General features: G+C 39.5%; 1 protein-coding gene across 1 annotated transcript; it reads left to right on the plus strand.

The window, feature by feature from the left end:
- Positions 1-1,552: 1,552 nt before the first annotated feature.
- LOC310956107 (CMP-N-acetylneuraminate-beta-galactosamide-alpha-2,3-sialyltransferase 1-like) lies at positions 1,553-25,775 on the plus strand (the record flags this gene model as incomplete). The annotated part of the gene is made up of 6 exons (XM_083926236.1): positions 1,553-1,843; positions 5,142-5,335; positions 20,699-20,878; positions 23,657-23,702; positions 25,139-25,258; positions 25,477-25,775. 6 exons carry the CDS (start codon positions 1,553-1,555, stop codon positions 25,648-25,650), a joined length of 1,005 nt encoding a protein of 334 aa, XP_083782362.1. The 3' UTR covers positions 25,651-25,775.
- Positions 25,776-26,849: the final 1,074 nt, after the last annotated feature.

Raw genomic sequence — 26,849 nt, forward strand, 5'->3', positions numbered from 1 at the left:
AGTTTATAACTACACCTACCATTCTGATGTATCTGCTAATTGCCGATTTCAGTGCACACGGATTTCTCATGTGACTCTGGCTCTGACTGTCACCAGGCTCAGTACGCCAAAACTATAAGCCCCGTAGTAGACCGCTAGTACACTGGGCTCCACAAGATGGCCATCCGCCAACCGCTCAACCATAGCGAGGCAGGGGTGATGAGCAGGACTCAACACCAGATCTAAACTTTCTCAACATCTCAACACCTCTCTTAACATGCTAGAGAGGTGTAATGAGTGTTTTTTTGCGGCAGTTAAACAAACAGTGGATGGAGCAGGGTGGTGGTGGTATTTTGTGTGAGGCGTGGGTGGATGTGGATGCTTTGTGTATTTTCATGGTTGTTTTTGGACCTTTACCACTCACATGTCTGTTTTAGTCAGCTACTTCAGACATCACTTTCAGCAAAGTGTGCACACTCTGCTCCTGGCTTCTAACTACTCTCCACACACTATAGCAACATTTCATGTGTTAAAACAGACTTGATAAGGTGATATATAACGTATTTAATCAAATTATTATGTCTATGTATTCACAGTTGAGCTACTCCACAATCTTTTCACATCCCCATCGCAACTACAGAAGCACCCCCCAGTCACCAGTTTAAATTATATTACCCACTGGTGATAAAAAATATGTAAATAGATAAATAAGTGATACAAGCAAGAAAAAGTAAATTGACTGCAAACTGTTTCCCTAATGTGCACTCAGTAGAATGAATAAGAATTTGTGAAGGTGACAATAGATCAATGACTCGGTGTGGTTTTATCCCAGTCTGTCAGTGCATATGGACTTTCATTTCATCTCAGTTAACAAATGCTGTTTCCGGTTATTGACATGTCCTTATCAGAGGAACGGGAGGGTAGTTGCCTGCTTGTTCAAGGTTCCAGTGAAAGTGTAATTACTTTACAATCAATTGAGTCATTTTTGGTGTTTGATGATGTTTCTAAGAGCTGTGAGACTGCGACACACCCTGTGTAATTTGACATTGAACAGAAAAAAGGAGCAATTAACAATGCATTGTAAATGCCACACTTTCTTCAGTCATGCACAGAAAATAGTAGTGCGATGTTACATAAGCACAGTTTTATATGGGAACTGTTAATACTATAAAATTACAATACTGCGCCGTGCAGAATTAACACTATCTTGGGTATTTCAGGTTAAACAGTATGAAACCCCCACCGGCTGATTTATTTTCTTGTATGTGTGACAAAAATGTCCTTTTATTTGCCTTCCAGGTGGATCATTAAATAATGGATGACACATCAGTCACTCACCTGACAAAGTCAACATCTGAGCACACAGTAAAACTGGCTGCATCTGATTAACCAGGAACCGTCGAGCTGGCAGAATCAGTGGATTTACCTTCTTCAGAGAAACCATATCGCTGAATTTTATTATGGACATTCATGAACCCAATCCTGTTGTTGTCTGAAAAATAACAACATGCTCATTGGACATCAGTGATATACGTATTTGAAACCCACCCTAAAGGATTTTGACTGTGACGACATGCCTCTACTCAAGCAGAGGAAAATTCGGACTTTTACTCTGCTTTTTTGCGTCATTACATTCACAACCGTCCTGTTCAGTTACACGTTCCGGGACCCTTCGCTCTACTTCTTCAAGCACGCCTTTCGCCTGTCGGATAACTTGTTCTCCAAAGGTCTATGTGCCTGCCAACAGTGCATGACGGAGCTGGAGGACGACCCCTGGTTTGCTGAGCGCTTCAACCAGTCCGTCCATCCTCTGATGACCAGGGAGAACAGCGGCCTCTCTGATGAAACCTTTAAATGGTGGCAGGTAAGATTCAGAGGATGACTACAGGGGATTTGTGTTGGATTGAAAAAAAAACACAGAAAAAAACATGCACATTTAGCTTCTAAGAGCTGAAAAGAAAGATCATGAATAAAGATCTGAGATCACACGCTGCTGTAATGCTCCTAAGAAGTGTTTGTTTTTTGCCACATTGATTGTTTCAAATCCAAGGGATCTTCACCAGGATCAAGTTGTGAAGCAAACTCCCACGCACAAGTTGTTCACATTTAAGAAGTGAGATGGTGGATGTTGAAATTGCTGTTTACTCTCACCATCATCTCCATATCTATAGACAAAGAGATGTCCTATCATAATTTAAGTTATAGCTTTACAGGTGATACCATAACGAGTCACACGCTGCAATCTGAATTGTTCCTCCATTAATAATGCAAATACGCTGCAAATGTTATGCAAATATCCCACTGCTTTCATGAATTTGTTTTCAATACAGTTCCCAACTGCGTGACTACTATGGAAAAGTCTAGCCGTCAACAAACTTATCTCATCATTAATGTTCAATAATACGTAAAGTGGCCACAAACATGTTGTCATGTCCTCTGGGTTTCATATGATTAGAGCTTGTTATTGTATTCAGCTATTCCATGCATATTTTTTAAATCAGCTCTACCATTCCCATGTAAAATACTTGTTCCTGACTAGCATCATACATAGGCAGTATATAAACGGGTGACTTCATTTGGAATCAGATACTGCGTTCCTTTTATCTCAGAAGTTGGAAGCCTGAAACTAGAGCCGGGAGTGACCTCAAAACTGAGATGACCATGTTCTAGTACAACAAGTCGGAAAAACGTTTATTTCACAGTGGGATTTGTTAGCAATACTGGTTAATAACAGTACAGATTCTACAGTACAGTCTGACAGTACTGTGTGAATGACTGATGGAGACACAAATGAGGATTTTGAGGGTCAGGGCTGGTAAGGTTCTCCCAACTTTCCGAGTCAGAAATCTTACTTCAGGGGTCATTCCAGTTGAAATTTATGACTGGTAACTTCCCAGTTCAAACGGAAAGACATAGCAGTGTTCAGGTTGTGGAGCTGCATCATTGACGTCCTGCCCATATACCTGCTGGACTGAATTAAGAGTCAATAACAGCTGTCAAGCATGACGTTTCACCCTATTTTTACAGCATCAAATAACTGATTAAAACCCAACTTAGCAGAAAACTGAGATCTTGAACATACATCATAACGCTCTTGGGCAACGCTAAGCCCCGGGCTCAACAACTGTGCCCTTGCAAAACAGATAGATAGGGGAAGGAGCGGGTTTAACGCCTGACATGTCAGCTGTTATACCCGCTCTGTACATCCAGTGAGCCAGACTAGCGCACTAGTGATCTGACTGCAGCCAGCCAGTAGGTATACACTTTGGCTTCACCTTTGGGGAGCTGTCAAGCTGTCCATCTTTATATACAGTCTATGGCATCATGTATCAGGACAAACACACCTCTGGTCACTAGTTTCGTCACATTTCCAAATCAGCATCTCCCCTGCAGAGATTTGAATTAGAAGATCAATATATATGCTAAATATGGAGCTCGATCCAGCAAGCGATTAGCTTAACTTAGCATAAAGAAGCAGCAGAAAGCCGGGGAAACAGCTAGCCTGGCTCTACCCAAAGCTCACTGGCTTATCTAGAAGCACATCTAAAGCTCCCTTGTTAACACGTTGTGTCTTTAATTCATCCAAAAACAGAAATATGAAAATGATAAGTTGTGGTTTTATGGGATTTTTTACTGCCCAGGCACAGATGGCAACTTCATGGAGTCTCCGCTGTTTGCCTTTTAACCTCATGGTGACAACAAGATTGTGTGAATTTAACAAAAATGATAGAACATGTTAACTAGTGTTAACAATGTTAATACTTTTTTAGCCTTTCATTTGCAAGTTATTGCAAAGATGTACAGTATATAGACCAAATTCCCTGCTCCATACTCATTTCTATCTATAAATTCTAATCTAGTTTGTACTTGTGTACTCACGTTGCAGTCAGTGGAGGAATTGTTATCTCTGCCTCTTCCATGATGGATTTTGTCACCAGTATGATTGCTGAGTGTCAGTGTTAAATGGCTGCTCCAGGGGAAAAAAAACTTGGATTCGAAGTGACTGACACAAGAATTTACTGTTAGTGTAGCACGTATACTTCCTCAAATCAAACTCGCTCCACCGGAAATATCTTAATGGATGTAATGTTACTTGCATTTGTCCAGCCATCCTCAGGGAGCATAAAACACACCAAACATGAAAATTTAATTTAATTGAATTTACTTATTAGATATGATAGTTGTTGATGGAGTGTTTTATGGAGGCTTTCTTGTTTGAGTTTGAATTTGAATTTGAGTCAGCTATATAACTAATTAATTAATTTAAATTCTATTCTATCATAATCGTACTTTCTGTACATACCATTATTAGAGTGCTGCTCTCTAAATTAGAAAAGCCTATTCACAAAATTTATGCCAAACAATTATCCTTTTATCTGGAAGGCACCCGGTGCTTAAAACATTCCAATATTCACCTCACACCATGTCCAATTAGAGGCAAGAATAGAAAAATTACTGCAAGGTTGCCTGCTGTCAGTACTCATTTCAGGAAATGCTTCTCACAGGGAGCTTGATTAGGCGAGTGTCACGTATCAACGGTAGCCCAGCCAGATGTTTCAGGCTGAGCTGCTGCAAGGCAAGGGCATGACCTCCAGTCGTACCTGGGCCCTTTCTTCCAATGAGATGTCAAAGCCTACATGTGACATGGCTAAATGTTATTTCTGTAAAGGGCAGCTTCTAATTAGGGAGAAACGACTGTATGTCTAATATACAGTATGTTGTGAAATTTGTTTTTTTTATCGGAAGTACATTTTAGTCTTGCGATTAATTTGAATTTCCAAATGAAAACGTGTTAAATGGTTTCCCCCAGAATTGTATTGGCAAGGCCTCCACTGTAATTTGTAAAGCAACAGCCACTAAAGCACATGCGATATTGCATAACATTCTGTATCCTTTCAGTGTTTCCAGCTGCCACAGCACAATATATAGAGAATACAGTGCACACACATTCCTGCCTTTATTTGCTGTCTCTCCGAGTTCAAAGCCACCAGAAGAAGGCCAGGCCAAAAGAGCCCCTGCAGACGGAACTAAGCCGCCCCTGAGGTTATTTCAGAAATGTGCTCGGTGTCTGGAGCTCCAGTGCCCTTGTTCAATCACTTCAACTTAAAGTGTCCCCGAAACTATGGCTTCCTCTGAGGTCTGTCTCTCTTACTTGTCACCAGTGGTTGCAGTCTGAGAGGCAGCCGGCCAACTTCAGCGAAGTGGTGGAGGAGCTCTTCCAAGTCATCCCTGATGAGGTGCTCTACATGGACACCAGCCCCGAACGCTGCAGGACCTGCGCCGTGGTGGGGAACTCTGGTAACCTGAAGGGGACACAGTACGGCGGCCTCATCGACTCCAGTGATTTCATCATAAGGTCAGTTAGCACCTCAGTCTTGGGTGTGATTTTGAGATTAGCGCTCTCACACACTTTTGACTATGATATGGTTTTTGTCAGTTCTACTTATTTAACAGCTTTTTTGTTTGTAGGATCATTTCAGTTTCTTACAACTTAGCACACACTCAGCACCGAGGTGTGGATGGAGATTTTACTGCACACATCTGTGTTATGCACTCGATAAAAATGAGATGAAATCATCTTAACAATGCAGCGGATGGAAACAATCGAGTATCAGTATTCAAATGTTCAGCCGCTGCCTTAGGGCGTCAGGGAACAAGAGAGGAGTCTGTCGCTCCCTGTAATCTGTCACACCGATTGCAGCTCTGCAGAGAATGAATTGGAAAAGATGGAAAACAAGACAAGGAGATTTTTCTGGAGGGGTCGTGGGGGTGCTCTCTGCTGCAGAACTGTTGGCTTTATGATAAAATTCAACTGATTAGGGCGTCAAAGGGCAAACAAACATCGCTCAGACTTCAGTTCAATGTTCATGCCACATCTCCAGACTGGACAATTCACAGATTTGAGCCTCGGTTGTTGTTTTTGTAGGTTTTGTCTGAATAACTACTCATCTGCAGGGACAGAATATGCACATTCCCAAAGAGTGCAGTCTACACAGTCACAGTCTCATATGCTAGAGATACAAAGTAGAATCAGTATCATAGGATTTTCTGATCGGAATGGATGATGTCAATGATAGAAGATACTCATTGTGAGCAAACTAAATGTAACAAATCAATGACACCGATAGGATATCAGCTCAGAAATGATACTCTATGGGAACACAGTCCAGTAAGTGTGAACAGAGACTGTAAACCAATGCCTTTCAAATACCCATAATGCAATTTGCCCAGATCCTCTAAAGCCTCCAATTTAGACCATTATGAATATTAAACTGCACTGGCCCATCGGTTAAAGCCTCGGGTTTGCTCAGCAGATTGCAGGGGTAATATAAATTTGTGTTATAAATGGATTTTGAATAATTATATTTTTTAAGCACATTCTGTTTGAAGCACTAATAAGTCATTCTAGTTATGAAAATGTGATTTTAATCATGTGCTTGTTCTTAAAAGAAATAATAATTGATGGGCATTTTTTGGACATCTTATCATAGGGAAACTTAAAAGGACACACCATAACCATTCCCAGTTTGTATTCGATCGCTGATAAAAAGCACATTTTGGACACGGGGTCGATGCTTTTATCTAGTAAATGTAAAAATGCAGCCAACTTTATGGTGTTGAAGACACAGCGGTAGTGGAATCACACTTCATCTCTCCTGTAGCTCAGACACACAGTTAAGATAAGGAAGAACAATTTGGACCAAACAACAAACAATGTGGCCCAGCAGATGGTTGTCTTGCATCCTGATCCATTAAGTGTAATGGGAAGTGCAACTTCAAGTTGAGGGGCTTAACAAAATTATAATTGAGTGTAAATATAGCATGAATAAGGCAGAAACCTATTAGAATTCAATAATGCAATTTAATGGAGAAGACAAAAACAACAAAGAGAGGGAATGTGCTAGTCTGGCAATTATTTACATTTCCATAATATTTGTATGTGTCTACACTGGAGATCATAATTAGAGCATAAATCCTTATTACTTTATTTATTCTGAAATACTGTTATTTTTTCATTGTTCAGAATTTGACAGAGTAACCGCTGTGTCTATACCACTGCTGTACTAGCAAGTTTTTTTTAAATAACCAAGGCACTTCAACAAAAACCTCTATTTTGAGAAATAAAACAGTGATCAAAATTAGAGAACAGTAACCACTGTGTCAGAAGAGAAGGTTTCAACAATGTTTTCTTCTATAGGATTAAAAAATGAACAGGAAGAGTAGAGGCCACAGCTTTGAATGGCACATCTGTGCCCACAGGACATCACTAGTGTCTCACACTGCTCTGGTTTGATCTTGGTCCATTCTTCTTCAGTCTCTTCCACAGTTCAGTAACTGTAGTGGGTTTCTTAGACATCACTTTGTTACTAAGGAATTTCCAGAGATTCTATATGGAGTTTATATGTATATACTGTATACATCTGTGTACAGTATATACATATAAACTCCATAAAGAATATATATATATATATATATATATATATATATATATATATATATATATGTATAGATATAGATATATACAGTATATATTGTAGACAGTGAGTCCTACTTTCATTAAAGCAAATTCATTGACAGGCTTATTTTTCACAGTAAAACATGATGAACTGATTAACCTTTGACAAAGTGAATTAGGGTGAAATGAACATTACATTACATTACATTTTTCATTCCCAATAATAATATCAACAATAATGTGAAAGTTTTAATGCTGAGTCTTTTTCAACTGATTGATTATATGTTTTATATGTATATAGTAAGCACGTCAGTAAGGTTAATGTACGTTACAGCTGTATAAAAAGATGGACGGCCTGACAGCTCCATGAAAGTGAAGCCAAAACATCTTGCACCTGTGGGCTGGCTGCAGTATTGGTTATAAACTCCGCCCCTCCATATCAGTGGATGGGACAAACTAGGCAATCAAAGGATACAGCACATAAAATGTTTCCAAAAATGGTCATATTAGGTCGTTCTTATCACGCTGATGGTTGTTCAAGGGGGGTTTTCTGATAAGTTTGGTTTTAATTGGTTATTTGAACCTACAAAAAGGTGGTGTAATGTTATGATTGGCAGCTGTGATTGACTGCACTGTCCAAAATGACAAGATGTCAGTCTCTGCCTTTACTGTACAAAAGTGAAGCCAATTGATGCCGGATACAGTGGAGCAACATTGTTCATTTTTATATTCAGTCTGTGGTCACTGCTATAGCGTTAGTGGGTCAAAAAATGACTGAACCATGATAGTCCCAGAGCATTTTCCACTAACCTAGTGATAGATAACAGTTGACAACTGATGAAAACTACAAAAACTGGCAAAAATAGAATGATTTACTATATAAATTATTATGAATGTCAATTCTTCTGCGATTTCAACAAAAGACTAGATGTGTGTTGGAAATCCCTTCCTCATTCTCACATTTACTACATCTCATGTAACAGACACCCATTATTTCACTCTATAGACCTTTTCAACAGATTTCCATTGCCAGGCAACAACCTGGGCGTTGTATCCTGTCAGTGGACGTCATTCACATACAATGCAACAAGAAATAAACTGGGACGCATTTAGCATTATAAAAATAGAAATAGTTTATGTTTGAAATAGTCTATATAGTGGGCAGTAGATTGCACAACTGTAATTCTTGGAACAATTAAATGCGGAGCGTTGCTGTGGGATTGTAAGAAGAAAGTTGTGTTCATACCATGGACACTGCTTCTTCCGTTTCATTGTGAGAATTTTAAAGGGCAATAGGACAGAGTTTAAAGGGTACAGTGAATGAATTTCATAATCTGGCGACGCAATGTTGCCAAGTTAATATTGGATACAGTAGTTTGAGTGTATGGAATAAAGGTGTGGATGATGAGAACCAATTTTATGGGACAAAAAATAAAATTGGATTGATGGCAAAAAGGCTTCACGATGATGTGGCTGACACGAAGATCTTATCAAGAGAGTAACCAGAGCACCCCTTAAATATCTGAAAGCAAATTTCACGCAGTATTCGTGCATGGCTCTTAATTTATCACAGCGTGGCTTCGTCAACCTGCTGTGACATGTCGCCTCTGTATAAAGCCACATTACTACACTTATCTTCTTTGCCAGCCCCCGCTGCGACAGCAGCATGCCATTCTCTACCAATTCAATTATGGGATGGCATGAGACAAGAGTTATTCTTTGCCATTAGCAGAATAGTTTTCCTGCAGGAGCATTCTATGGCAATATTCCATTTTCTTTTTTATTTATTCTAGCCTGAGCATTATATTCGGAGTCATGCTTGGTTGGAAGCCATAGTCATGAGCCAAAAGGTCACTCATAACACCTAGGTGTGGAATACATATTTCACAAAACTTGTGCAACATGGCTGAGGGGCAGCACTCCATCCAGAATACATTTTGATGAAATGTTGGTCTTGCTTAATCCAGACAAATAAGGATTCATATTGTATAATCATTCACATCTCCTTTGAACACAGACTATCTGATCATATGCAATCACATTCTCTCAGTACTTCTGTGTGCTCTGTGGCACGCCAGAATATTTTATTTGAAAAGAAGTAGGCTGTCTTCAATGTGTGATTGTCTCATCATTCATATTTACTCTGCTGAATTGAGGATCAGTCAAGCTTATATTCTGTACTATGATGTAAGCCCTTGCAAATAACTTCATTAAGATGGATCTCAAAGCCAGCAGCAGATGTAATAGGCACGCCACATTTGTGACTCTTAAATCCCTGTTTGAAATTGGCTTTAAAACCTGCATTTTCACACAACTAATACAGGAGCTTTCTAGCTCTAGCTGTCTGCTAAATTTGTCTTGTAATGGTGTTCTTTAAACCTGTTGACAAGATTTTTTGAAAATTAACTTTTTTCTTCCTCTGTGAGAGTGTTATTACCATAATGCTATGCTCCTGAGAGCCCACGAATGAACAGAACACTCCTTTACAAGTACCTCATACCCATCAACAACTCTGGCTAAGGACCGATAAGCTGCACTTTGCGTTTGTTTTCAGTGCCCTAAAGCTTGAACAAAGCTCATGTATGAAAAGCTTGTTTTGCAGTATTCAACTTAATTGTTATTATGAATAGCACAATAGTGCTTTCAACGAGCCATCATTACTACAATTTCCAATCAAGACTTTATTTTCATGTGGGCTGAAGCCACTCTGCAATCAGTCATTTTCTTTGCTCTGTTCACCAATTTGTTATTGTGACACAAAGAACAATGAAATTCAGGGGCTTGATTGCAACTTGGGGTACCAACCATACAAATGGGTATCGCCAAGAAACTCAAGAGCATCCATCAAATGTCCATATTTTGACATGAATTCAAATGACAATTTTAACTGCAATCATTTTTCAGTTGACATAACCTACACTTTAATTTGTATTACGATGTTTGAGTAGTCCATAGTAGTGATTCCCAACCAGAGGTAGGCTACATGTACCTCAGGGATACTACTGAAGTATCCAGGGGGCAGGACGTGGATACATTGTAGAGTAGCTAATTTGCAAAAAATTTAAATTATGATTTGATTGAAAAAAAGATATCCACATATTAACATTAGGTCAACTGTAGTGTGAAAACAAGGTAGCAATGCGAGCACAGAAATTTAAGCAAGTAGCTAAAACTTATGAATAAATGGTATAAATAGCTAAAAGTGATGGAGAAACTTATAACAATAGATGGCCAAAAGTACTAGATAAATGGTTGAAATAGCTTAAAGCATTGTTTAAACGGTTGGAATAGTTAGGTAAAGGTAACATTAAGGGATAAATGGTTGAAATAGTTAGCTTAAAGCACTGAATAAACAGTTAAAATAGTTAGCGAAATGTTACGTTAATCGATATATGTTTGATATAGTTAGCTTAAAGCACTGGATAAACATTTGAGATAGTTAGCTAAAGGTAATGTTAATGGATAAATGGTTGGAAAAAGTTAGCTTAAAGAATTAGATGAAAGGTTTAAATAGTTAGCTTAAAGTATTGGATAAACGGTTGAAATAGTGGGCTAAAGGGAACCACTGGTCTATAGTGTCAAACATAGCTTGGATACTTTTATGGATACACTGATAAGGATTTATTTTTTATTTCCTTCTGCTGGTGATGAGAATCAAATGTAATGTGTGCGTTTTTCAAACCACACAGAGTGAAACAAGTACATCCTAACATAAATGACAGTGAATGATTCCTTCTGCAGGAAATGAAAGACTATACCTTAACCCCCTTAATACACAACTATAAATCCAGCTTTAGCTTAAACTGCTGGCACTAATTCTGTCTGATTTGCTTGGTAAGCCTGATAGATTTCTAGCAAGCACAGAATTTAAAAAATAGACTTTTGTAGTAAAACATGTGACATATAGCTTTTGTTTAGCTTTGGTGATTGTTCCATCTTTTTTGTTAACATGTAGCTACAAGTGAGTCCAAAAACAGATTATTATCAATATCCCAGTTTAGCCATATTGCATAAACCACTTACATTGTTGTTAAGTGAATGCTTACTTATAACAGCTAATTTCTCCATTCATGACAACTGTACAGAGGGAATTTTATATAACTCACCTGTTTAAATTATATTAAGGCTTAAAGTTATGCATAATTGAGGGTGTGGTCACATTCAGTGACAGGTGGGTGCCACTTGTCATTAACCAGCCTGCATTAGCTTCACCGCTTTCCCATGTTTGGATCAGTCGGGAGTGGGCGGAGTCAGGCACTACCATGGCGACTTTAGGTGACGTCACAGAGACTTCATCTATATTTGCACAACGATAGCTCCTTTAACACCGTGTAAGGTAAGCCCTGATTGGCTCTCTTACTTGGCAGTCGGACTTATACACTCAACTTTTAATGAAACAGCATGGGCTTTACTTTCCAACTCCTCACTATTAGATCAAGAATTGGTTGCAACATCCTGCTATTAACCTACGAGGTGAAGATCTCTTGGTCCTCAGACCTGGGCTACCTGTATTTTATCAGTCCCCACTTAGAAACCGGGTGGATTGTGTCAGCTGTGGTTTGAGGACAACTACAAGCCATCTGTAGCTGACAAGTACCAAACCAGACCACTCTCAAAACAACCTTGAATGCCACATTGCATTTTCACTATTCGCCCTGTTAATTACAATGCCTCAAGCTTTAAAACTACACATGGGACTCTACTTCATCTCATCTGATGCTGTTGCCTCATTGTGCCCCCACTGCTTCACCTACCTGATAAAATGTGCACAGTGTTCATTCCTCATCGTGATTATAAGCCAGCTGGAACCACATAGGCATTTCGAAAATGTACACACACTCAGACGTACCACGAAAGGCAGCGAACTACTGAGAATGTGAAGAAATGAGACAGTACTGAAATACCATTGACCTTTAAAGTGTTATATGGCTATTATGTGCTGCGTGATCTGGCTGCACCTTAAAGCACAGGGCTGTGAGCATACTGTGGTTCTTTGAGAATTTTGAGGACAAATGAATAATAATTAGACAAAATGTCCAACAGCCTGCTGGCACACAAACAGCCCTGACATTAAAGATGCCATTAATCATTGATCAGCATCACAGTCTAACTTTCAAGAGGAAGAAAAAAAAGACATTCAGAGAGAAAACTGCACAGATCTGAGATTTTAGCCCAATCTTAATCAGAGACATTTTAGAGATTATGAGTATTTGTGTGTAAGTTGATTTACAACAACCTGTAACTCTGCATCCATTGTTGTTGTCATTTTTGTGGCCACTTTCTGTCACTTTTTTCACAAATGTAGCTAAGTAGCTAGCAAGCTATCTAGGAAGATGATGTCCCCATTCTTAATCCCACCTACAACACTTCTATTGGTCGACTGTTTCCTCAGTAATGGAAACAGCTGTCAGTGGGAACAACATCTGACCAAATCTGCAGTAAACACTCCAGCTCCGGAGAACAGACACATATAAACAGACATCAGGACCGCCATCAGTGCTCACGCTCGTACTTGTACACATGCGCACGCTTGTGCCCGTACATGTGCATCCTTGCTTTGCAAAAGCCTACCTCTCTCAACCGGGCCGCGACCGGCAAGCGTACTCACACTGGTCAAACGAACCAGACTGTAGCCGCGAAGCGTGCTTGAGCACGGTACCGATGGACAGTGTGAGTGCACCCTAAAAGAGATTCTGGTCAGACACATTCAGTTTTGGATGGGGGGAAAACGCTTTGGCTTGTTTGCATTTCTTCAAACCAATCACAATTGTCTTGGGCGGCACTAAGCTCCGGGTGCAGAGAGGGTGCCTCTGTGAAATAGTCTCGGCTGGGAACTTGTTTTGGTGGAACATTTGCACGTATGGCTACCCTTGCTAAAATTGCTGATTCAATTCAAAAGACATTTCTACAAAAATTGTAAAAGACATATGTTGACTGTGTGATGGGACTTTTAAAAAAAAGACAAATAATATAATTTGATCACCTTGACCTAGCAGTGAAGCCTGGACTAAAACCACAGAAAATTTGCTGTATTAGATGTATGTCACTCTTGCAGAAATGTATTAAACTGTTATCACAGAAGCTTGCACAGAGCATAGATCGGTACACTGGTTTAGTCAATGTCATTGGCAGTTGCTAGTTCAGTTAAAAGATGTGGCAAATAAACTGCCACTGACAAGTGCCGTGTCAGAAAACAGATCAACATTGAGCATGAGAGTCTAGCTCACTGCAGATATTATAAAGGCCATAACTGATGGGCAAACGTCCCTGCACTTCACTGACAGAACCAGGCCGACCGCCTTATTGTATGATCCAAATCTTCATCAAATTGTACCAATGTCAGCTGTTTCTGGCCATGTACTTGATGTCCACCTCTGTCAGCACTGCATAATGTCAGAATGGCATCGCTTTATATCTGTTGAGCCAGACTAGGTCAAATTTGACCGCTTTTCAAATTCAGTTGTGTCAAACAAAGACTTGATTACCAGCCACGACAGCGAGGTTGGTATAGTTTTTTACCTTGTGAGTCTTTGTGTGTCGTCCTAGAGACATCTACTGTAGCGCTAACTGCCGCAGAGGCAGTTTTGTGTGTGTGTGTGTGTGTGTGTGTGTGTGTGTGTGTGTGTGTGTGTGTGTGTGTGTGTGTGTGTGTGTGTGTGTACAGATTTTGTAGCCGAGATAATGTCCTAATCCCACAAGGTAAATGTTACAGGCCTACTGACAGCTAGACCCTAAAGCAGAGGCAGGCAGGTTAGATAGGTGCGTCAAAAATGTTTATTTTAACAAAGGGGCTCCACAAGTAAGAGCAACAAGTGGCTGGCAAGGCATGCGGGGGAACTCAACCACCAATGCAGCGAGGTACGAAGAACTGAAAAGGCACACAAAGAAAAACATCAGCACTAGTTGGCAAGACTGCAGCAAAAACTCACTAGGAGAGGAAGGCCAGCTCTACCGACAAGATGGAATTATCTAGCAGGAGAGAAGGGCCAAGACCAGGTGTATATATAGAGGTGGTACTGATTGAATGGCCGCAGGTGTGTCTCGTCAGCCCGTCAGCCAAGCCCTGCAGAGGGGGAGGAACAAAGAGGCAGGGAAAAAAACGGGCAGGGCAAAAACACCAAGACACAGAACCCTCACAGTAAAGGCACGCAACTTTTCATGTGAGGCGTTGAGATAAAAATGAAAGCCAAATTTGAAAATGTAAACCTAAGAAAATATTATATTTTAGTTGTTATTGCTCAAATTTGATCTGGTAGTAATTCTGGGTTATTGTAATAGTAAATGTTGTCAAACCATCATGAATAACAAAAATTGTCACTGTCAATCATTAACACCCACACTGGAGAATAATTGTCCCACACCAATTTTTTAAATCACGCTTGACAAAGGTTTGGACGGAAAAGAATGCTTAATATAATCAATAAATTGTTATGCTGAGCAAGAGCAGTGTGCGGTATCTTCTTTCCTTTCAACCCAGAGTTGCATAGAAATCTCAACAGCAGCACATAATCTACACTGACAGGGGTGCTGCAGAGGCCCACGCCAGCTTGTTACACAAGAATGACATTAAACTGAGCAATGATTCATTGATGTGAAATCTGATAAACAATTAAAATACCTTCTCCAGTGATGTCTTCATTAATGCATGCTCTTTTTTTTTAATCAGAAGTGAAGTCATTGATGTTGTTGGTGCAGCCCATCTGATCTGATGCAGAGTGTCATAGTGTTCACACACTGATGTCTCAAGTATATCTCTGTTTGAGCCGCCGTCAAAACATAACAACGCAGTCCTGTCTGCAGTGAAGCTTCAACTCTGAAAAGCATATGGGAGAAACATCTTAGTCATCAATCAATCAATGCTGTAGACCCTTGCACATTTCAACCCGACACATATTTGAGCTTTTAAGTGTCACTTATGTTGAGTGAAGCAGATTGATGTTCAAAGTACTGGCACTTTATACTTGTAGCCTCCGTGTAGCCCTGCTACAAATCACTAGCCAAGATATCTGTCATCAGTTAAAAAGACCTCCACTCTGAATTTCACTCCTCCACTGAGAATGAGCCATCTGCTCCGGTTTCATGCTTTCCCTTGAAGGATATTAGAGACCCTATAAGCTTTTTTTCTCTACAGATCTATTATTACAGAGAGCCACATCCAAATCTTTACATGAGCTGGTGTTTGATATGCATAAGAGATTGATCCTAATATCTCCACTCCAAGGTTTACCTCGTCTCACATTCCGTTTCCTGACTATTTGTGTATTCCAGGTAACAAAAAAAAGCTTCCTGTGTGTATGAGCAAACCATCTTGTGGGAGAGATGAGTTTTTCAAAGGCTCAATACATCTGCCCAAGATTGTTTCAAGCCCATCTGGTGCAAATGTCCAGTGCCAAGGGGGGAGTTAGAGCAGAAGTTGAATATTGATTAGTCCAGTCTGAAATATGCACCTTCTTAGAACAGTTGACATCGCACGCCCCCACAAGATTAAGTGAAGGAGCCGCCCACTGAATTCACTTACCCTGTGTTAACTTCTCGAGTGCCCTCACAGACTTTCACTGACCCCTGCCGTGAGTAACGACAAGAGCCAAAACTCAGGACAAGCTTTGGAGTAACATGAGAAATGGGTAAATAATTTGTGAAATGTTCGAAGACTGTGAATGAATCACAATTTTATGCTTTTCAGCAATAGAATAGCAATTTTTTTAGCTCCTGTGTAAGATGTCGAATGGAATATAGTTTGGTCAATTTTGGAAAAAGACAGTAGAAGAAAAAAGTAATGTCTACTGCTCTCTTCTGTTGTGTGAGAGAAAAATATTTTATTTAAGGCTGCAATCCATTGCAAGTCAGAACTTGATCATTCGTCGGTATTCGTGACTTCTGATCTAAGTGCGACCCGGTTCATCTGCTTGGGAAAAGATGAGCAGACTGATGTTTGAATGGCAAATATTTGAACTTCACAAGCATCTACAGAGGACCTACATCAATTACCACAGAGAAACAGCTGTCTTGCATGCATTTCCTTATTCAAAGAACGTACAACAGCTCAAAATTGTGAGTGCCGAGCATAATAGTGTGAACCCCAGCCAACAGTATAACGTTGTGTGCATTCATTTATCTGTGGCAATGGTATTAAAAACACTTCTATAGAGCACACATCAACTGAATGGAAATGGAGCTACAATATTGTAGCGCGTTTCAAACACAAACGATTCGCTGTGTGAGCCACCATTGCTGTGCACGAGTTCAGAACGCAGGGGACACGTTCACCCTCAGTATTTAGAGCATGTTTAGTAATAAAATAAAAACCTAACAGACAAAGTAGCTGGAAGTCCACAACAATGCGTTCTGCATTTCAATATGCGGAATGAAACTGTGGAACAGACGGCGGAGGAGCTCAGACAATGTCCAACCATGAGCAAATTCAAACAGCGGTACAAACGGATGGTGTTTACAAGGTACAGGGAAGAAGAGGGGGATGACAAACACTAGGGTTCTCACAGTTTGTCATACTTGTCATTTATTTATTTTTACAAAAGCGGTTATTGTGTTGTTTGTTGGTTGTTGTTTGTTTTGTTGAGCGTATTAAAAAAAAACAGGATACACAGGAAGTAAGAAAACCTATAGTACTAGGTACTAAGTGGAGAAGGGGGAGGAATTAATAAGCTAGTGCTTCTTCCTGCTCCTTTTCAAACATACAAAGGGTTTTAATGACTAGTGCTTCAAGTGTAATTTATTTTTCACATGTTGGAAATAAAGCAATCGTTCATTCATTCATTCATTCATGCCTCAGAAAACACTAGGGGCACAATGCAACCTCATACGCAGCGTTTTAAATAAAACAGAAGGAAAAAGAAGCAACGTCGCGAGCAAAAGATGTTTTGAGAATTAAGTCATCATAGAGTAGGTTGATTCAAGCCATATTGTTTGATTTTTATATTTTTCATTTTCACTTTTGTTTTCCTTTACATAAATACAAACAAATTACTTTACATAAATACATTCTACCATAAATTGGTGCAAAAAAATCACCTGAATGCAGCAAATGAAGTGTTTGACACACAAATTATTAATTCCCCTCAATATATGCCACCCCCAATCTTGAAAGGATATCTGCGCCCTTGTGACCAGTAGATCAGGTGTTTTATTTCTGCCAACTCTGGCCAAACGGATCTTGCCTGTGTTTCCGACTTGAATGACCACTCCGTTGCAATTTTCATGTCAGAGGTCGTTTTTTCCCCTGAGTTCCAAGTACAGTGGATTGCAGTAAAAGTTCCATTAAAGCCTTGTCTAAGGAAAACTAATATTGCCTGCATTGACTAACATAAAGTAATGTGGTGACAGTGGAATATCCCTGAATGTGCTGCAGAAGTGATGAATTCTTCACATTATTCCGTTTGATATGTGGCATGGTGTTCCTTTGCCCTCGCTGCCGTCCTTTTTCATCTGCCCTGGACGGCAGGGATCCATTTGATGAGCAATTCTTAAATTCCCAGCAGCTGTAGTTACCATTAAGAGAGAAATTCTCCAATGTAGTCCTGTCAAAAGCTGGTCTTTGCTATTGAGATATTGCACCATAAAACCTCTTGCCAATACTTCTCTTTTTCCATACATTACAGTTTTAGTCTATAAAGCAACAAAGCAACATCCAGCCTAGCCATGCTTTGGTCTCCTGAACAGTTGACAGAGTGACCATTACACGATGCTTGTGCTAATGTAGAGTAAACCAGTAAAAGCTCTTTCTCCGTCATATGTCCTTCTCTGACGTAAAACGGGCCGAACAGTCGGTGCTGACAGTTGTGTTGATGTGTTCGTGCAAAATGACACATCATTATTCTGTACAGCTCCTTTTTCCCCAGAATGATCCAGTGGATAATGCAGTATCATCATAATCAGTGCTGTGTCAATAATATCCACAGACACATCTGGTGCATTAGCTTTATTTCTGGTGACACAGCACCTCTCTCCTGAGGTGTGACTGGCCTTCCTACCATTCCATGGCTGTAGCATGGCTTTAGTTAGATGTTGCATTAAAGACAGCTGTGCATCATGTCCCTCCTGTTTATATAAGTGGTCTTATGTGTTTTTTAATTTGCGCGATTGATTTAGTTAACATATCAAACTTTTAACTTATTTTTATTAGGTGCTGGATAAGATAGGTGCAGAGTATCAAACAGCAGAAAAACAAAGTTAATGACTAGATGGTGCTCACAGTGGAGCATTTAACAGTTAAAGAGCTGAAAATATGCCTGTCAAGAGTCGGTGGATCCAAACAGAGCTAAAAGTTGAGTAAATATAGGACTTTTTACCAAAATACATGGGTGGGTGTGCAGCACATCAAGGTTGTCGCAGAATTCCCGCAGCAGAGTGTATCCATATTATCAAGTTGCTACATAGGTCACTGAAGCCATGCGCACCGCATGTGTGCCACGCGGCTTGTCTATTTTTCTCTCTCTACAAGCAGCTACTCAGCCCTCAGACAGGTAAAAACTACAAAGAACAGATTGAAGTACAATCTGTTTAAAAATGATTGAGATACATAGAGAAGGCAAACCCTGCATAACCAGCTGCATTATCACTCAGCAAACCTCAACATGCACACAGTGAAGCACACAGTTATAATTTCAGCTGCACCCCGCCTCCATACACTGCACTTCGCTCCCCAAGTATTTTCACAGATAAACAGAAACAGACCTCCAGCTCAATGTTGATGTTGCTTCATATATATGCTCAATATGTAAATAGGCTAGGCCTGCTGTGTTAGCTGCTAGCTATCAATATAAAAGTTGATAACAGCAAAAGTCAATATGCATTTGGGGTGTTTACAGGTTGAAAAAGTTCAGGAGAAAAGTAAATTCAGGTTTGAGGACAAATTATGAGATCTGGAGTATTTTTTTATCTAACACTCGTCCAGGGACAGAGGGTGTTTTACGTAGAAAATTGTCGAACAATCTTAGACAAGATGCAACTATAAGGGCACTCCACCAAGGCCAATGTAAATGGAAGTTAAATGTAATTTGTGTAATCGCCCAGCAGTTTGGATCTCCTCCATAATTTGATGGTTTCTTCCTTTCGCCTATGCTCCACCCTTCCTCCAAGTTTCATGAAAATCGGGACAGCAGTTTTTCTGTTATCTGGTTGACAAACAGACAGAACAAACCAAAAACATAACCTTTGCATTGGAGGTAAATTTGCTATACGTATAGATACAATTGGCTGACTTGACTTGATTGATAAAATACGACCAAACGATTTCGCTTGTTCATCTGTTAGCAGGATTAAGAAAAAACCTGCCCATCAAACTGTCATGAAATACGAAGGCCATGAAATACGAAGGCTGTAAAAATTAACCTGGAGTACAAAAGGCAACCATCTATGAGCAAAACATGAAATATTTCCCAAACTATATCCGTTTACAATTATTTCTCTTTGGTTTTATTTGCCCAAGACACTATTTTGGGTACAGAGTTATTTCCAAATGTGTAAGGTCAGGGTCATTGTTTTTAACCTGCGAGGTTACATCTTCCTCGTCACTTTATATCTTATGCTGCAACATGAAATGGCAAAAGATTTCTCATAAACTGTAAGATAGCCTGGACACAAATTGCTTCTTGCGGGAGGTTGTTTTGAGTCCTGACAGGCTCAGGCTGAAAATGTCAAGTTGTTATATAGCTGTCATCTCAGAGTCAGTAATGAGGGTGATATTGCTTTGACTGGAGCGCCCAACCAGGTGATGCTATTCACATGGGGGGTCATCTTCGGATTTTCTCTTCTCTATGTCACTTCCTTCCACTGACCGACACCAACTGCAACTGTCAAAGTATGTTCTCGCCAATTATTGCTCCAGCCTGAGTGTGTATTGTTGGACATAATAATAGGGATGCATTTTCTGCCAAGCGGTAATTGTTGAGCTGTAAATGGACATTGGATTGTTCTGAATTTCTGTTTGCATGTCCAAGACATGGTGCAGCAGAACAAATTGTGCTTTTTCTCTCTTTATATGTCTTTATATATACATATTTATTCCTCAAAATAGTGATTATGGCTAGTTTTGCATGTCTCAGTGCCATATCTTGGCTTATTTGGGGGATTCGTGAGAACTAACCCTTTGTAGATTGTGGGGATTAGTACAACAAAAAGCCAAATGTTTCCCATCTTTGTCATACGTGGGTGAAATAAACCTCAATTTGAGCCGTGTTGGAAAGGATAGAGATGGTAAAACAGAAAAAATAGCTCAGAACCAAAAAATCTTCTTTGTTCCTGCAGAATGAACCAGGCACCCACCACTGGTTTTGAGGAGGATGTGGGCGCCAGAACAACACATCATGTCATGTATCCAGAAAGTGCCATAGACCTGGACAACACCACCAGTCTGGTCCTGATCCCTTTCAAGACTCTGGACTTGCAGTGGATCGTTAGTGCTCTGACTACGGGCACCATTAAATAGTAAGTGTACTTACTATAGTGAATGTTAAGGCTGCACTAATCAATATGTTTTTATGAAGAATAAATCAAAGGATTATGTGCAATGTGAAAGGTGTTGCTTGTAGGAACAAATCTACAAAGAATTATCACCCGACTCTGCAGTTCCCCTCAGCCCTACTGAGCTCTTTAGTGCCTTTCAGCTCATTATTTTGCTGTTAGAGCCCGGATCAACCTTTGTGTGTGTATTGATGTTGGGTTTCAAATGTGTCAATGTTGTAAAGGACCAGTGTGTAGGATTTAGGGGTCTCTATTGGCAGAAATGGAACATAACATTCATAATTATGTTTTTAGTGTATGATCACCTGAAGCTAAGAATCATTTTGTTTTAATTTGTCTTGCATAGCCAGAGCTATGTCCACAGTGCTGTGTTTGTATTTCATTAAAACCAATCACAGTTGTCTTGGGCAGCGCTATAGCTGAGATAAGAGAAGGAGAGGAGAATACTTTATCCCAGCAATGTACGTACATCCAGGAAGCCAGATTATGTTTTCATTAGCTTAGACTGAGCCTGTCATACAGTACCTACCTACCCAGGGAGCGGGTTCTCTTACTCCCACCTCTACCTCAAACTCAAATCACAGTTATATTTAGAGTATTTCATTTCGGAGTTTTTTCTTTAATGATCAGAGGCTGTTTTCAGTGATTTTAAACAGTTTCATTAACGCAGTAAAGTCACTGCAGCAAATATCGTGAGACGTTTAAGCAAAAAAACTGTAGTCATAAACTTGAAATAGGAAACAGGACTAAACATTTGGCTTCTGAAAAAGTAAATACAGTACAGTTGCTGCTGTTTTCCATGCATAATTGCACATAGCAGAGCAGCAGCTCTATTCACATTTTAGAAAAATGTGATTAATATTTTTCTCATTATTGATGTATTATTTCGCCCACCTGTAACCCATTCGCTATTAATTACCTGCGGGGCCGCAGATATAACTTCAATCCTTGTATCACTAATCTCACTATCTGAATAAAGTGCCCTTTAAATAGAAATAAAGTTATAGCTCTAAAACTAGCAATGACAGTCGCGCTGTACTGCTCACTGTACTTTGTGCCGGGTAGAAGATAAAGCCCTTAATGTCCTAGAATGTTAAATGAATTAGATGCATCGTGCATGCTCCAAAATCCATTTACACTCTCCAAATACCAGATTATCATAACAACACTCACTCTATTCCTATTTGTCAGATTGCCATAACAACGATAAAAACCCACTGTTAATCGTCCAGCAAATTTCCCCTTCAGCTGCTTCATTCTCAATGTCCTGCGATCATTAGCTTGATTACTGGACATCCGTGATAAATAAATAAATAAAATTAAATGACTCTGACATGCCAACATATTAGAAGGTAGAAGGACGAGTAAATCCAAACAATTTTAGTTTCCTATAAATGTGCAGTTGTCTTCCAACTCTGCCAAAGCAATCATTCTGCATCATTAAATTTCACTTCACTGGCAGTAATATCAGCATTAGCTCAACAGCCATTAGATCTTAACTGAGTGTTGTGAATAATTTTGTTACATTTTTATGTTCCTCTGAAATAGAATAGGACAGAACTGTGCAAAGGGACAGGATGATTATTTCTTTTTTCACCCCTGAAACCTAAGCACTTCTCTATGCAAAAATGTCACGCCTATGTGTATTGAAGGATGGACTTTTTTCAGACGTACGAAAGGCGATTTTCATTCTCATTTATCACAAAATGTTGAGGAAGCACATATTTCCAAACGGCATGAAACCAGTCTGTATAATCATTTAATTTTAATGAGACACTCTGCTGCCGAGGCAATAGCCTTGATAAATCTTATGTTAATTGGAAACATTTGCCCGGATTGTGTCTTTCAGTGTAATCATAACTTTCCATTTCAGTCAATAGAATGACGTCTCTTTACATTTTCAACTAAGTCTGCACAGGATTGGTATAGAATGCGAGTTTTGCCTATGGAAAATGCAACATTTCCATATGCAAACTTGCAGGAGCTTGCACACAACTTTATTCAAAGAGCCCCTCCCATTTCTGGATTGTAACCTGGCGGGTTTTTTACCAAACTGTAATGACAAACTCTCATTTGACATGAACAATGCAGAAACTTGACAGTGAGGATACATATGTTACTGTGTTGACATGCTCATGACACGTAATCAACAATAAGGAAATATACTGGTCATTTATACATAGACATGTCCTCAGGTGAGTGAGATAATACATTCATGCATGCTCATGCTGTGATTGTGGATGTGATACTAGTGACCACTACACATATTATTATTATGTTATTGATCCTTTTTCTGATGCGATCACTATTATTGATCATTTTGTGTCTATTTGTAGTCTTTTTTACTCTGTTTGTTTTGCCCCTTTTTATAATCGTTGTGATTGTTATCCCGCAAGGGAAATTCAAGCACCTCGGCAGTGCCTTGGAGATGAACTGGCACCTCTCCAGCCACCAATCCACACTCCATTTATGGTCCACACAGGGACTCGAACCGGCGTTCCCAGCCGAGTCACCTATGGACTGAGCTACTGCCGCCCCTAGCATCTTTGTTTGTGTCTATTTGCAGCTGTCTTTGTAGTTGTTTCTTTCTACTCTTCTTTCTATTGCTTTGTCAAGTCACTTCCTGGTTGGTATGTGTCTTTTTGAGCGACATTTTGCAAGGGCCCTGACACTTGTTCAGAAGCATTTCAGACATTAATTCATTTCAAATTTTAAGCTTGTGGTATTTTTCTTGTGTTACAGCACATACACATCTGTGATGTCCAGGATCAAGGCAAATAAAGATAAGGTGATTCATACTGCGTTTTATTTTTTATTTTACTTTGTTATATTATTAATAAACATGGAATTACTTACTTTTGTTTGGACATGTTTGAGCTCTTCCCTTTTCCATCAAATCCAAGGTTTGGATGAATATGTATGTAATGTGAACAACATAACCTTGCATTAACTACTGACACAGATCACACATCACCCCAAAAAATAATAATAATAACTGTATACTGATGCCATTCTTAGTGGTATTGCCAGCTGTGGAAAGTAACTAAGTAAGTACAAATACTCAAATTCTTGTACTTAAGTGGAGTATTGAGATGAATCTTCTTTTTACTGCACTACATTAAATTGATAACTTAAGTTAGCTGTTACTATTTAGATAAAGATTATACATGCAACACATTTTATGAGCTCATAAAATATATAATAAAACAACATTACACTACATTTTTAAAAGTACAACACACTGAAAAGATTGTCTCTGCATTTTATTTTTAGTTCTGTACATTTTGCAGGTAATAATTTTGTGTTTTAACTGGAGAAACCTTTTTTAATGCTGGAATTTTACTTGTAATGGAGTATTTTAGACTGTTGTATCTATACTGTAAATTGTGTAAATTATCTGAGTTTAGTTTAGTTTATTTTTATTCAGTAATCATTATCAACTATGAAAGAACAATGCTTTTAAACATATCACAGTTGACTAAAAAGGCCGAAGCAAATGCTTATATATGCCTTTCCTATTTTCTCAATTAAATCCATCCACATCAATAGTATTGATGTATTGATGAATAGTAATGAGTACTGTATTTTCCGCACTATAAGGCGCACCTAAAAACCTTCAAATTTTTCAAAAGTTTCCAAATAAGCCATTCATTGAAGGTGCGCCTTATAATGTGGTGCGCCTTATAATGTGGTGCGCCTAATAGTGCGGAAAATACGGTATTTCCCCCCATGGGTTTTTCACTTTAAGTGGTATGTTGCTGCATAGCAACCAGTGACATATTCTATTGATTGTGCCATATGCTGGTCAAACAGCAGCAACATGCCATTAGTCAAAGGGACACATTTGGGCTTGTAGAAACCAAGAGTGGTTCATCATAAGTACGAATTCTAGGGTAAAGTAGCATCTGCCAGTGGACAGAAGTGACACACCGTTTTTAAGTGCCATAAGAGCTAGCATCAGCATTACCATCAGCATATACAGGCATACCATTAGTCACTTTTCAATCTTGCAGCGGCTGCTATATCATTTAGATTTCCCTTAATTTGAGCCAAATAGCCCAGCCCCAAACCATTATTAACTGTCCCAGACTTAAGCTGTCCATGGATCACTTTGGTTTTGACTGCTGTTTCTTTTTTCACTACTGTATTTATGTAAATGTAAAATATTTTTCTCCTTTTATCAGAACATTTGCAAAAAAGTTAAGAAAAAACTCTCTTTTGCAGGTGTTGATTTACAGTCCAACATTTTTCAAATACGTCTATGAGTCTTGGCTCGAAGGCCACGGTCGATATCCTTCCACTGGCTTCCTCAGCTTACTGCTCGCTATACACATATGTGATGAAGTAAGTGGAACCACTTTATTATGGACATGACCTTGACAAACGAGAGCGACTGAAATTCCTGAGTAAAGTGGAAACATTTTGTACACAGCACTTTCAGAATACTGAGATCTGTTTAGAAAAAAAGGAATCGAACAGATGTGAAGATAGAACAAAATAAGCTGGTGTGGATAATTCTTTACTGGGCTTCTGACAGTGCTTTTGTTTCTCGTCTGCTCCAGGTCAGTGTGTTTGGATTTGGTGCAGACCAGTATGGAAACTGGCATCACTACTGGGAGGAGAACCATTTGGCCGGAGCTTTCCGACACACAGGAGTCCATGATGGAGATTATGAATATAATGTCACCCTGATGCTGGCAGACAAGCACAAAATCCGAATGTTTAGAGGCAGATGATACCCAGCCCATATGTGCAGTGGGATGACTACCAAATGAACCTCAGCAGCCTTTCCAACACATTCTAACTCCTAACTTGTCACATACGCAACTTAACTTACATCACGCTGCGTATGTATGTTAAATTAAGTCAATGTTGACTTTTGGTTTCACACAGGACACGAGCAGTGGGTTAAACTCCCATGTTTGTTTGACCCATCGCACCCGCTATCTCACAGCCGCATGGTTGAGCAGTTGCTCTGAGCGTATAATACTGCTGCAGATGGGTTTGCAGAGTTAGTTAAAAGCCTGGTGCAGAGTCTGGGAGCCACTGACCAAGTTGTTGTATTTACCCAGTAGGGAGCGAGAATGGGTTGGCTTTCAGTGTTTATTTTTCCTTGGCCTCACGCCGGAGGAACTTTTGTCATGATTTCCTAAGACATTTCCACAAGAACTCTTCTGGTCTGTCTGGTTTACTTGTCTTCACTTCACATGTTGAAGAAATGCCAATTGTTTTGACAAACCAACACAGCTTCTGTCTCTGTGTGCCCGGACAATGACAGATCATCAACAAGACAAAAGCAACACTGCCATTTCTTTGCGTAATCCCAACTGAACAGTGAGTGATCGGACAAGACAAGAGAAGACGCCTGTCCACAAGCATGCTTAACATAAACAGCTTCATTACTATTGCATAGGATGTGAATACTCTCTATGTTCTTTTTCTATAAATGGGCCACCTCAAGCTTTGTATGTTGGTCATGGCCACTGATAATAAATGAGCTCTTTTGACAGCAGTAGACAAAGTGCCATAATTACTCTGTTGATGGATAGACACAGCAAGAAGTATATTGGAAGCTCGTCCATATCGACATATAACAAACGTAAAAGCAATTTAATGATCTTGTTGACTAGGTTGTAATATATCACTTCAATATAACTTTGGCCCATAATTGCTGGTATGAGAATCGGCTCTTTTTCCATCACGCTCAATATAAGTCATTTATTATTTGTCCCGAGTGGACAATTTATGCTGCAGCAAACATAGAAACACACAGAAACACATAAAAACACATAAAACGTATGATATAACAGAACCATACATCAACAATAAAAGAGGGGTAAAGCTACAGACAGTCACTGCACCAGATTCTGAGCAAATCTCCCCTGCACTATGGAGCTACTTGCATCCTGCTTGTCTGATTGCTGATGTCCATAAA

This window comes from Echiichthys vipera (assembly GCF_963691815.1).
Source record: "Echiichthys vipera genome assembly, chromosome: 13".
Lineage (NCBI taxonomy): Eukaryota > Metazoa > Chordata > Actinopteri > Perciformes > Trachinidae > Echiichthys > Echiichthys vipera.